Source organism: Crotalus tigris, unplaced genomic scaffold (assembly GCF_016545835.1).
Source record: "Crotalus tigris isolate CLP2741 ecotype Arizona unplaced genomic scaffold, ASM1654583v1 scf7180000024167.7108832, whole genome shotgun sequence".
Lineage (NCBI taxonomy): Eukaryota > Metazoa > Chordata > Lepidosauria > Squamata > Viperidae > Crotalus > Crotalus tigris.
Window position 1 is genome coordinate 1435136 of NW_024100417.1, and position 14190 is coordinate 1449325.

General features: G+C 39.0%; 1 protein-coding gene across 2 annotated transcripts in view; it reads left to right on the top strand.

Annotated features, from left to right (window-relative positions):
* Nucleotides 1-14190, top strand: part of TULP1 (TUB like protein 1) — a 39046-nt gene that overhangs the window by 14802 nt on the left and 10054 nt on the right. For both annotated transcript variants that reach the window (XM_039323385.1, XM_039323383.1), the window contains 7 exons: nucleotides 4416-4529; nucleotides 5227-5364; nucleotides 5817-5905; nucleotides 6830-7000; nucleotides 8103-8215; nucleotides 12028-12136; nucleotides 13136-13234. In XM_039323385.1, the coding sequence (XP_039179319.1) occupies nucleotides 4416-4529; nucleotides 5227-5364; nucleotides 5817-5905; nucleotides 6830-7000; nucleotides 8103-8215; nucleotides 12028-12136; nucleotides 13136-13234 (833 nt within the window). The remainder of the gene's footprint in view (nucleotides 1-4415; nucleotides 4530-5226; nucleotides 5365-5816; nucleotides 5906-6829; nucleotides 7001-8102; nucleotides 8216-12027; nucleotides 12137-13135; nucleotides 13235-14190) is intronic.

The following is a 14190-nucleotide window of genomic DNA, read 5'->3' on the forward strand; positions in this document are numbered from 1 at the left end:
AGATTGGACAGCTACTTGCCTCAAATTGTATAGGATCTCCTGCTTGAGCAGGGGGCTGGACTAGAATACTCCAAGGTCCCTGCCAGCTCTATTCTGATTGATTGAATGAAATGAGTGCCCCATCTATACTGGTCCAGAAAGCTACTGACTTGCAGGATGAACTCAGCTCAGCAAGCAGGCAGATAGACACACTCTACCAGCTGCAGTTTCTGAGTTATTTCACATGAAGCAAATTGCAGTCTTCTGAAAGATGACAAGAACATGAGTCATAGTCCTCAGCACCACTTATGTCATAGAAAAATAGAAGAGGATTTCAATTAAATATTGTTTAATGTTTATTGTTCTTCCTGATACATACTAATGACTGTAATTATATTTGATTATATAGCAATATTGTTCAGATATTTGATGCAAAATACCGGTGATAGATCATTTTCTGTCTGAAAAACTACTCTGTTATTTGAGTGAGGAGGATGAACAAATGGAAGATTGCAACTTGAAATGAAAGAGGAATACATGATAAAGAGTATGACTTGACAAATGGAAACAAACAAACAAACAAAAGCAGTTACGTATCTGTACAGGTTATTCTCAACTTATAACTGGTTGCTGAGCAACCAAAGTTATAACAAGTGCCCCCAAAGCTACTTATGACCTGATTTTGAAGTTACAACGGCTGCACCTCCCCTGGTCACCTGGTAGCTTTTCAGAGCTTGGCAACCAGCTCACCTTTACAGTCATTTGCAGTAACTTGAGGTGACATGACCACATTTTTTTTTCTTTTTTGCCAATTTCTATCCTTTACTTCCATTTTCTGATAAAAAAACATCCCTTGATTAAAATGGATTTGCTTAATGGCCATAGCATTCCCTTAATAACTCCACCATTCACTTAGCTGTGGCATTAATTTAAAGATCACCACAAGAAATGCTGAAAAATCTGGCATCAATGTATGACCATAAAGACTTATGACTATAATTTCAGGCTCAGTTACACTCATAATTTGAGGAATATATGTAAAACTAAGAGAAAGGTAAGGAATAACAGGATGGAATGAAAATAGTTTGATTTTGTGGAAAGGAATAAATTAACTAACACCCATAGGAAAATGAAGGTATGTTTAATTGTGAATGAATTAAAAGGTATGTCAGAAAGTACTTAGGTTGTTGTGAGTTTGCATGAAAATAAGAATCCATAGATTGAAAATACTTGCATGTTACCTTCCGGTGAATGATGATAATGAAGAACCAAAAGAGTTTTTTTTAGCAATTATGCCACATTCTTAATGAATACTATTAGGGTGGGGGGAAACAGGAAGATATTTTCTGGTAGGTGACATGAATGAGTTGAGCATGGATACAGTGACTGGATAATTCAAAGACCCAGGAGAGGAATTTGTGAAATAAACAGGAAAGGAAAAAAGAAGCAGAATGAGCTAGAATAAGAGTTTAATAACCAGAAGAAAAAATATGAATGATGATTTTTAAGAAATTAGCCAATGCACTACAGGATCCCAACAGGATCAATGGAAAGTGGATATAAGAAATTGTGGATAAAAGTGAATATAAGAGGTTGTGAAAGCAGCTTGGCACAGAATGAAAATAATTCTACTACACTGTGCCATAGAAGTGTGTGGAGTTACATGATGGGTAATATGAAAAATTATACTTGGTGGAATTGTAAAAGTGAAAAGAGCTGTGGATGAAGAAAATGCCTATAGCAGAATGATAGTTTAAAATGAGAAAGAGGAAAAGAAACAATATTATATAATATGTATGTAGAGAAGAGGCTTGCAAAGTGAGTAAACAAATAGAAAAATAACAAAGTGCAGGGTCATTTTGAGGGAAAAAAGGTTGCGCCAGAAATAGGTGAAGAGGATTAAAGAAGAATTCTCCAACAGAATATATGACATTAAAAATAAAAGTGACAAGTGATTTGAGATGAAACTGAAAAGAGAGGAATGCTGGATGGAACATTTTAGAGATATATTGGGATGGTTGCGGTATCTCTGAAGAGTGGATTTGAAGTCAGAAATTCTTTATAATTGAGAAAAAGAAAATAAAGTACCTGAACACTATGAGACTATTGAGAAATTATAAGACTGCAAATGTGCTGTGTATTTGGGAAATGATAAATAAGGGAGATGGTTTACTTATAAGGTGCCTATATGAGTTGTTGAAATGTTTGTGAAGCCTGTATCATGGTTCCAACAGATGAAACTCTTCGAAAGAACTTCAAGGCATTGTTTGCTTTAAAGCAGTGATTCTCAACCTTTCTAATGCCGTGACCCCATAATAATAATAGTAATAATAATAGTAATAATAGTAGTAGTAAAGTTGGAAGGGACCTTGGAGGTCATCTAGTCCAACCCCCTGCTCGGGCAGGAAACCCTACACCATTTCGGACAAATGGCTGTCCAGTCTCTTCTTAAAAACTTCCAGTGTTGGAGCATTTACTGCTTCTGGAGGCAAGCTGTTCCACTGATTAATTGTTCTCACTGTCAGGAAGTTTCTCCTTAGTTCTAGGTTGCTTCTCTCCTTGATTAGTTTCCACCCGTTGCTTCTTGTCCTGCCTTCAGGTGCTTTGGAAAATAGCTTAATTCCCTCTTCTTTATGGCAGCCCCTGAGATATTGGAATACTGCTATCATGTCCCCCCTTGTCCTTCTCTTCGTTAAACTAGACATACCCAATTCTCGCAACCGTTCCTTATATGTTTTAGCCTCCAGTCCCCTAATCATCTTTGTTGCTCTTCTCTGTACTCTTTCTAGAGTCTCAACATCTTTTTTACATCGTGGTGACCAAAACTGGATGCAGTATTCCAAGTGTGGCCTTACCAAGGCATTGAAGAGTGGTATTAATACTTCACGTGATCTTGATTCTATCCCTCTGTTAATGCAGCCTAGCACTGTGTTGGCCTTTTTGGCAGCTGCAGCACACTGCTGGCTCATATTTAAGTGATTGTCTACTAGGACTCCGAGGTCCCTCTCACAGTTACTACTATTGAGCATGGTGCCACCTATGCTGTACTTGTGCATTTGGTTTTTCTTGCCTAAATGTAGAACCTTGCTTTTTTCACCATTGAATTTCATTTTGTTAGTTAGTGCCCAGTGTTCAAGTCTGTCCAGATCCTTCTGTACCTGAAGCCTGTCTTCTGGAGTGTTGGCTATTCCTGCCAGCTTGGTGTCATCTGCAAATTTGATGAGTTCCCCATCTATCCCTTCATCCAAATCGTTGATGAAGATGTTGAAGAGTACTGGGCCCAGAACAGAGCCCTGGGGCACCCCACTACACACTTCCCTCCATATAGATGCAGTTCCATTGAGGACCACTCGCTGAGTACGGCCGGTCAGCCAGCTATGGATCCATCTGGTGGTGGTTCCCCATGTTGCGGTGACCCCCAAGTGGGTGTGGCCACCAATAAGAGGGAGTAGGACAGCTAGGGAAAAGGGAAAAAAATGGCGGACAGCATGGTTTGGTGACCCCCGTGAAATGGTCATTCGACCCCAAATGGGGTCCCGACCCACAGGTTGAGAAACCACTGCTTTAAAGTATCTTTTATTCAAGAAACAAATTATTGGCACTACATAGTTGAAACCAGAAACTAAATTCCCCTCCCATGGATACAAACTAACAAAGTGCAATTCCATCCTCCAATAAACAGTCATAAATCACATTCCCCGATTAGCTTGAAGTGCGGGCTTTCTCCCCAGCTATCCAGCCCTCCAAAACACTAACCACTCTAGGCCCAATGTCCATGGGTTCCCACAACTTAAGTTATTATTGTTATGACTAGCTGGACTCTCATCCCTATTCCCCCTTCCAACAGCAACTAATCCTAAAAGCAATAGAGAAAATGGCTGCATTTCCATTTGTTGTCAAAGTAAGAACATCCGATGTTAGCAGCGTTGACAGCCTGGTTTTATGTTTGACAATTGGCTGTTGTTTGACTGTACAAAGGAAAAAGTAGCAAGAGTGAATGTAACAGCTGTAGGAGGACATCTTTCTTTCTTGTGTGCATTCTTTTTTTTCTCATTCTCTCTCACTTTTTTTTTTCCAAATTCTGTATTCTCTCAATCACTTATTTTCAAGATTCTGTAGCACTTAAACCTGAAAGTTTTGTTTGATATGAGGCTAAAGGAATGATCATGAATGTACAATGGCCAAGTGTCCTATCTGTAAATTTCTTAATATTTGTTATGCATTTTTGATAGATACTAAACTCAGTACAAACAAATCATATAATGGTATATAGCAGAGGTCTTCAAACTTGGCCCTTTTATGACTTGTGAACTTCAACTCCCAGAATTCCTCAGTCATAAAAGGGCCAAGTTTGAAGACGTCTAGTATATAGCATGATATATAAATCCAGGTCTCAGTTCATCTAATTCCTATTCTCATTCTTTCACCTTGGACAGGAAACAAGGCTGAAGCTGGTGTCAAGGCAGGAACTACCAAGACACTGAAAAAAGACTCAACCTCTGTTTTCCATGTGAATGAGGATAACAAAGGCAAACGTGTCAAAAGCAAAGGTGAAAGGCTTTACATCTATATTTACTCCACTGACCTTACAGGCCCAACAATGCACCTTTCTAATAATATGGGCCATTCTGCATACTATTTATTGAAAATAAGGCAGAGAAGGCATCACAATTGCATTTATGAATACGTGCACATGTGTATGTGGGAGAAAATCTGGGGAAGGCAGTAGATGTGGCTGCATTTTAAGTACATGTGTAAATAGAGGAAAGGGTTGGTGCCTATATGTGTATGGAAGGACAGGAAAAGAGGATATGATGCCAGACTTGTCTGTATCCCCTAATAGGGTAGGTATGACTCCAGTGGCTTCAGCCAGACCAATAAAATGCAGTGTCTGGTGTATCATTGCATGGTGCCTTTAGTGGCAAACAGATTGCCCCCCAATCCCTTAGAAAACATGAAGCACATTTGTTTCCTACCTTTGTTCAATATAAGTGCATTAATGGTGCACTGACTGAGGAATTCTGGGAGTTAAAGTCCACAAGTCATAAAAGGGCCAAGTTTGAAGACCCCTGCTCTAGAAGCAAGTATAAGCAGTTCTTAGAATTCCTCATGATTTCAATGTTGATATGTATATATACCAAGTATATATACTTGGTAATATATCTGTTAGGAGATTATGTATTATTAAAAAGAATCTAATCTGACTAATTTCTCCCTGGATAAAAACATCTCACTTAATAACTGTAGAGCCCAAAAATAGTGACACAGAAGATGATTCCAGATCCAATGCCAAGTCAACCAAATCAGAGAAAAAGAAGAGTGCGGCGTCAATGTTTCAGACTGGAGGAGGAGGAGGCCTCAAGGAGAAGAAAACTAAAAAGAAGGGTAGGTGCAGCATTTGCTGATAGAAATACCGGAAGAAGAAACATCCACTTATTCACATGAACTCACACTCAGAATGCTTGATACTGATGTGCTATAAGTGAGAGCTGTGAACCATCATGCTTCTATTTCTGCGATTCTGAAAAATCCCCACTAGATGGTCAGGGACTTCTGGCCACTTGCTGAAACTAAAATCAATATCCAAACCTTGTTACCTGGTCCATCACAAGCATATTGGAATTCACTTGGTAAAGATGCTTATCACTTAAAAAAACAGGCTGGAAGGATATTAGATAAAGAAAAGTCTGCATCCCCAGATCAATGACAAAAACATTTGCTTTTCCATCAGTGGCAGAGTGGGAAAAGGAAATTCTGACATTGCTGACAAAGGATAATCTAGATGTTGCTGTCATCTGTATAACCATCATGTGGTCACTAAATTCTTTTTTCTACAGTTCCCCCCAAAGCCATGGAAAATGAAAGCGAGGAAGAGGTAGTCCACAAGAATGCCAACCGAAAAGGGAAAACCAAGAAATCCAAAAAGGTAACTCGTGAGAGATTCTTATAGGATGAAGCCAAATTTCTTGGCATATTAAAGCTAAAAATTAGGATTCCTACCCTATACATTCACATTCTCGGCTTCCCTAACATTTCTGTTTGATTTTACTCATTATTTCTGAATCAATTACAGGTAGTCCTCACTTATTGACTGCCTCCTTCAGCGACTGTTTGAAGATACAGTGGGGCTGATGTCCTCATGGTCACATAAATGTGATTCAAATGCTGCATGAATTTACAACAGCCACAGCATCCAGCAGTCGTGTGATTGCCTTTTGAGACCTTCACAGCCAGTTTCTGACAAGCAAGGTCAGCACTGAAGCTTGCAGGAAGTCTGCAAGTTGCAGTCATGCAATATCTTGCTTAACAACCTGTGGTGGCTTGTTTAATGACCACAGTGGAACTGACATTGTAAGTCCAGAATGGTCCACGAGATTTCATTTTACAATTGCATCGCTTAGCAACAGAAGTGCTAGTTCCAACTGCTGTTGGTAAATGAGGACTACCTGTACACATGAAAGTTGCTTCTTACATATTGGAATCAGCCCTTATACTTCATTACAATGGCAGATAATTTTTTGAAATAAATGAATAATTAAATAAGAGATGAATCCCAGCCTCTGTCTTCATTCCATTCTCTCCCATCCTTATGCAACCCAGCACTGCGTCACCATCTGCTTTCAGGACTCCACACATCAGAGACAGAGCAGAAACCACCTTATGGATGTTATGGGGCCTACTATGTCAGGAAGAATGATCATAGACTAAGACACAGATGGTTGGGATGTGATACATGAAGTATCATCATTGCAATCTTCAACACAAGCAATGCTGGAATGCTTAGGATAAGAGATTTTGAGGAGAGGGGGTAAAAAAACCAAATCTTCTTTCTTTTATTGCTGGACCACAGAAAGAAGAAAGACCACCATCTCCAGTCATTGAAGAGGACAATCTGGAGGAATTTGTGCTGCAGCCAGCTCCTCATGGAATGACCATCAAGTGTCGTCTCACTCGAGACAAAAGAGGAATGGATCGTGGTCTCTACCCTACCTATTATCTTCATCTTGATAATGACAAAAAGGTGCATGATTAAAGGAAGGAGGCTTGCCTTAGTGTGTATGTAAAGATTGCCTTGTGTGTTTATATTTAATATAATATTCACATCTTCTGTCTACCAGACACCAAAGGCAGTGTACAGTAAGAATAGACCCCATTAAAGCTCATGCAACAAAAATAATCCAGATGAATAGCAAAACCATGTAGTATTAAGATCCCAATGGCACAGAATGTCTTTACTTTAAAGCAAGTGAAGATGTCAAGGTCTTTTCTCTATCTTTGCAAGAAGAGAACCTCAAGTCAGGTTGCAAGAAGAGAACATAGCAAAATGCCAATCTTCTCTCTCTAGGTCTTAGGTAGTGAGATAGGTAGGAAAGCCTCTGATTCTGTTCAGACATTACAGCAAGGCTCATAAGAAAGAAGGCTGTCTTTTAGACATGTAAGAATGGATAAATGGGATGCTAAATATATCTCCTCTGAGAGAGATCTAATGTCAGCGTGTTTCAATGGGCCAAACAAGAAATAGTTTGTTATGAAAATGTAATCAGTGTAGGTATATCATAGGAAAGGGGACAAGAAGATTAATTCTTTTTCCTGCTACAGTCTTAACAAAAGAAAAAGAAAAACCCAGATGTTTTGCAACTGAAGACTTCTTGGAAGAGAAAATTGAGAGCTTCTGTTGAAATGCAGATAGGAAATTCAAAGGGAGTTTTAATCTACACATCCCTGTAAGAAATATCTAGAACCTAAGTTATAAAAATAGAGTTCTAGGAATGTTGTAATATTGAATATACTAATGCAGGTTTCTCAAACTGTGGATTGAGTTGAACAACTTTCGGGGGAAAATCAAAGCCAGGAGTGACTTTTGGCAGCATCTAGCAAGCTGGTTTATGAAGGTAAAGCAAAGAGCAAAGCCCACAGCGAGTTTTGCCAGGGGCTCCAGCTTTGCCTGAGTAAGCCTAATTTATACAGTCAAACTGGAGCATTGTCAAAACTTGCTCCTATTTTGCCTGGACAAGCCCACGGAAAGCAGTTAGTACTGCACCATTGAAAAATGTTGCATAAATTACATTATGTTAATTTCACATATCAGTGTTGTGCTTTTTGGATCTCTTTTTTTCATCTAGATCTTCTTGCTGGCTGGTCGAAAACGAAAAAAGAGCAAGACATCTAATTATCTGATTTCCACTGATCCAACTGACTTGAGCCGAGATGGGGAAAACTTCATTGGAAAGCTAAGGTTAGGGTTGCTTCATCAAAGTGATTTTGAGAAATCTAAGGTACTATGCCAGGGAAAATTCCAATCTATTTCCCTGTAAATACTGTACAGTTTGGCAGATTAGGGTGTTTTTTTTAAAAAATATGATACAGAACAGATACGAAGACTGTATACCGTGTTTGTTTTTCTCACACAAAACTTAAGCTCCTATCTTTATTCTATTGTCTTAAACTTTCTTATTCTATTATCTTCCTATTACCATAAGTTTACAACTATTCTATTTGTATTCTTATTTAATCTTTAAATTCCTACATTAATAATAACAATAACAATAAAATAAAGTTGGAAGGGATCTTGGAGTTCATCTACTCCAACCCCCTGCTCAGACAGGAAACCCTATACCATTTCAGACAAATGGCTGTCCAGTCTCGTCTTAAAAACTTCCAGTGTTGGAGCATTCACAGCTTCTGGAGGCAGGTTGTTCCACTGATTAATTGTTGTAACTGTCAGAAAATTTCTCCTTAGTTCTGGGTTGCTTCTCTCTCTGGTCCTTCTTTTCATTAGACTGGACCAGAGGTAGGCAACCTTGGCTCTTTTATGACTTGTGGACTTCAACTTCCAGAATTCCTGAGCCAGCCATGCTGAAGGGACAGGGAGAGGTTTCCAAGCTGAGCCATGCTGGCTCAGGAATTCTGGGAGTTGAAGTCCACGAGTCATAAAAGAGCCAAGGTTGCCAATGGCTGGACTAGACATACCCAATTCCAGCAACCGTTCCTTATATATTTTAACCTCCAGTCCCCTGTTCTTACTTTTGCACTATGTTTCCTTATCTTAACTATTCAGCTCAGTCTCAGTCTATTTGCACGTGAAACCCCTTTTCACTCTTTTATAGACTTTTACAGACTTGTGAATGGACTTTTCTCTCCCCACCCACCCCTCCGGTACTCACCATCCAGTGTTTCTAGCTATGGTTTGTAGAGTGTTATAGAATAACAGAATTGGAAGGGACCATGGAGGTCTTCTAGTCCAACCCCCTGCTCAGGCAGGAAACCGTATACCATTTCAGACAAATGGTTGTCCAGTATCTTCTTAAAAACTTCCAGTGTTGAAGCATTCACAGGTTCTGGAGGCAGGTTGTTCCACTGTCAGGAAATTTCTCCTCAGTTCTAGTTTGCTTCTTCTCTCCTTGATTAGTTTCCATCCATTGCTTCTTGTCCTCCACCTGGGCTGCTGCAGGCAGTGGGCTTGGTTTCGTTGCCAGGCTCTCTTGGGTTTGCAGATTCTAGTCAGGTTCTTTTCCTTCCCTGTCTCTCAGCTCTGCCTTTCATCGGTTTTGCAGCTCCAAAACTGAAGTTTTCTCTCACTGTCTCTCACACTACGCTGAGGTGTTTGCCTTCAGGTTGGAGTTTCTCTTTCCTCAGAGAAAGAATTTCTCATGTTTCTGCTGTCCTCTTGACACTTTTCTCAACATACCCATGCACCACATACATTTTCTCTTTTATAGAACAATTTCCCGGTTAAGGAGGGGATGGGGCTGTTTTACCCTCCTTTGCAGGTTGCACGAAAACTTCAGAAGAAAGAAAGAAAGAAAGAAAGAAAGAAAGAAAGAAAGGAAGGAAGGAAGGAAGGAAGGAAGGAAGGAAGGAAGGAAGGAAGGAAGGAAGGAAGAAAGAAAGAATTTTTTGCTCACTCTAGGTGGTGTAAAAACCCCGGGTATTTGAGAACACTTGGAAAAGAATACAATTATGAAAAATATGTACGATCTGCAATACTTTAACTGTTCTATGTAATTTTTTCCCGTTACTTAGTCTTCTGCAAAGTATGCACCATGTAATGTATGCATTCTTAAGCTATTGTTGTGAGAACCAAACATCACACCCATCTTTCTTACTGTACTACCTGCAAGAGAAGGAACATTCACAATACAGTATCTCATTGGCAAGTCAATTCAGGGGACGTTTTAGAATACCAACCGTCTTGCACTCATGGTTCTGAGGGTTTCAATGGACAGATATATGCTGCTTGTGCCATTAAAAACCCTTCTGTGCAGCACAGTGGTAGGATGTATCAATAAAAGCTTTTATTTACTGATGCAGCAGTTCTGAGAACAGATAACCAAGCAGATTAAGAATGTAAATTAAAGTGTCTTGAGCCAAGGAGAAACAACTCTCTACTACAAAGCAGATCACATCACAGTTTTTTGCTGGGACAAAGAAATGAATATCACCCAGTGAATCACTTGTTTAGGGCAGAAAACCTCTCAAAAAACATTTCTTCTTCATCACAGACGTTAGAATTGCAGTCATAATTGTATTGTCTTTTCACACCATCCGAAGTTAATTGCCTGAAGGCATCTCAAACTTTACCAAATATTCTACTCAATCCATTACAGATTTAATAAGCAATCTAAGAAGTTTAATAAATCTTATCTTTATGGGATTGTCATTTGGAGAGGAAATGTAGATTTCTAACAGTTTTTCATAGTTTCAGAAAAAAGAAAAAGAAAAAGAAAACCCACCTACAGTTCCCAGGAAACTGTATTTGGGGAGCAGTAGTCCAGCCATTGCTGGTCTAGTGCCCTACAAATGTGTTTGGATTCCAAAGTTAAGTATTCCCATGCATAGCCTCAGGCTATGGAAGCTATCAAATGTTATAAAAGTGATGTTACTTCATAATGAGTATTGCAGGCTCAATATTAATAGTTTTTATCTATACTTTGTGACATTATGTATTTAATATAATTTACCCTCAGCCGAACTGAAAATCTGATTTGGTAAATGCTTCCTTGGAGACCCATTTATTTTTTAGCACAAAAATATCTCATCATTTCTTTATTAATAATGCTGTGAATTAAATTCAGTTTCCATGCAGTCCTAACTCAGATTGGACAATCTGCCTTCCTGCTTCTTCAGTTTTGTTGCTCTTTCATTGCCCCACAGCTGAGACAGCTTAAAGTCACATTTAGCTATTGGCTCACACTCCCTCTCCCCTGGTTGCTGGGCGCTGCTCTCCATGGCCATCATGGCTTGGGCTGCAGGAGTGACAAAAGACAAGGCTTCTGGAGAGGGATCTGATTGCACAATATAGTTAGTCAGACAGCTTGACAGGTGGCTAAGCCTGCTGTTCAAAGCACTTATATACTTGCCCCACCCCACCACACCTTAAGGGCAGAATTAGCGGCTGTTTTTCCACTGCAGGTGACATTTAGTGGGAGGAGAAAGAGAGCCAGGAAACTCACCCATTATTTTCTTCCACTTATCTCAAATTTATATTGACAGCACCAGACATTATTCACTAGACTTGCTATTGAAGAAGAGGAGGGCTTGGCCATGGAGGCAACGTTCGGCTGTGGCCATTGCCAAGCTTACCAAAGTGTAAAGCTCAGAATTTTGTCATGCAGAGCTTGGTCTTATCACTGAGTTACAGCTGTCTCAGTTCAGAACTCAGGACTTCTTAGATCCAAAATGATAATCAAGCTAGTGCATAAACTAACAAACCAGACACATCTTGCTATCAGATTGTAACAGAAATTGTCCCTGGGGGCAGATATGAAACAGTGGTTGGGCAGGTTTTAGCCAGGGAAAAGGAGAGGCATGCCTGTTGCAATTTCATAGGCCCAGAGTTTAGAAATACAGCAGATGCCCTGATTGAGTGACCTTTCCATTTCCTTCTCCTATTCCACACTGAAAACCTAATAGGTTTGTTGCAGCCACTTCAGGGTATAATCTAAAATGACACTCCAAAGAAATTCTAGTTGCTCAGACTGAAGAGTAGTGCTGTGCAATTTCTGCCCTTTTTTGTTCCAGGGGTCTGATTTCTGTCTTTTCTTTTAGATCCAATTTAATGGGTACTCGATTCTCGGTGTTTGACAATGGTGTAAATCCAGACAGAGCAAATGCTGACTGGTCCAATGTACGCCAGGAGCTTGCAGCTGTTATTTATGTAAGGAACCATTCTGTGAACTATTTCCCCATTAAACTTCTATTTAATAGGCAGCCACTAGACTAATCCATACCAAGATGGTAGGTTGCTTATCAGTACCAAGGAATTTTAAGAATTTTCCATGCACTGCAAAATCACCCCTGGCAGCTATATAGCTTGATCCAAATGTCAATAAAAGTATATTATAATATGGAGAAAAGAAGAAATGTCTGTTCTATATGTTGTGGTTGGGAATAATTTGATTTGTAGACATTTTTTCCCCTAAAGGAATTCTCATCTGCAAATAAACAATGTAATTTAATCTAGATTGACAGGGATTGTATTATGTTAGTTAAATTTTATATCTGCATATTTCTTGAACCACCCTTCTAGATCTTAGTCTACCTAAGTATGCAATATAGCCACTTTATTATAATGTAATGGATTCTATCAACTTAACAGTTCAAGACATATGTGTTGGTTGAGAGTTGAGAGTTATTATCAATAATTCTCCAGAGTTTTGAGGCAGGCAGAAATCAAAGGAAAGTCCTAAGTCCTCTGGTCAGAGGAGGTGACCCACAGAAAGACATCTGTCCTATAACATAACCTGCGCTTCTGTAGAGATTGAGCTTCACACCATTCCACAAGGATCTTTTCTGGGGCACCAACGGGGCAAGATTTTCACAGCATTCCCTAGTGGTGAAAGCAGCAACCTCCCAGTGGCAGGGATGGGGAAAAGCAGCACCAAAGGATGGGGAGGAGAAGGAGATGAGATAAGGAAGGAGATTGGCAGGAGCAGGTGTGACACATTCCCTTCCTTAAATTCCTTCCTTTTTTTTCTTTCATATATGTGTTGGGACACTAAATCTTGGGTTTTAGGACTACTGAGACATGTGCAATATAAGATTTCAGGCTAGCAGAAAAATGGCTTTAAACTATTAAGGATCAGCTGAAGTTGATCATGTTGTGAAGATGTATGATGGTAACTCAGTTATGAACGTTTTGGTATTTCTATTTCAGGAGACAAATGTATTAGGTTTCAAAGGACCTCGAAAAATGACAGTGGTCATTCCTGGAATGAATTCTGATAATGAAAGAGTGCCAATCCGTCCCCGAAATGTAAGTTACGCATAAACCTTCATACAAGATTTCATTACTTCTAAATAATCCCAATGTTTGTAGACATCATGTTACCATTTCTTTGATGTTCATGGTCCATAAAATAAAATATTGAAATGTGCTGGGAGACATTTAGTCACAAAGGCATTTTTTTGCCATGAAATTTTGTGTCAGCAAAAATATAAAATGCAAAACTTTCTTTTAGAATAGAAAATATAAGGGTGTTTCCAATGCTTTATTTCTAAAACAATCTTCCTGAACTTGGCATTCTCCAGTTGTGTGTGGAATTGCAATTCCCATCATGTTGGAAAGTGTTAAAAGCTTTATATTAATACATATAGAGAGCACTAAGTTGCAAAAAGAAGTTCTGCAGCTAAGGATTTCAACCAGCAATATAATATAAATATAAATGGTAAATTGTTTCCATTGACAAAACAAGACTGGATCAAATGCTGTATAAGCATTTATTATGTCATCCAGTTTGACATGAAGATATACCTTCAAATCCTTGGTTGGCCATCTTCTTCCAAAAAACAAACCTCATATCTCAGGTCCTCTGAGGAAGAATGGAGTACATGAGGCATCACTATGGATACGATTCTTTCTTCAAAACATTTGCCGCAAATATATTGATTCTGAAATCTGAAGAAAGAGCCAAAGGTAATCTTCCTTGATCTGTGACCTCCAATTCAAAAATTCCTAGTCAATATGCACCAGGTTGTCAAAAGCTAAGGTAAGGATTGCAAGCTTTGATATATAATTTATATGTGAACATTGTCCTTTGCAAGTTCCCTTGAACTCCATTCATGAAACCTGGAGGAACAAATATGTGCATACTTAGTTTTTTAGTATATTAATATCAAATTTCAGTGCACAACTTTTAAGAGTAGCAAGGCTAAGATGTTACTGTAATTATGCTCAAAAATATTAGAGGACTTCTTGTGATGTACACCATG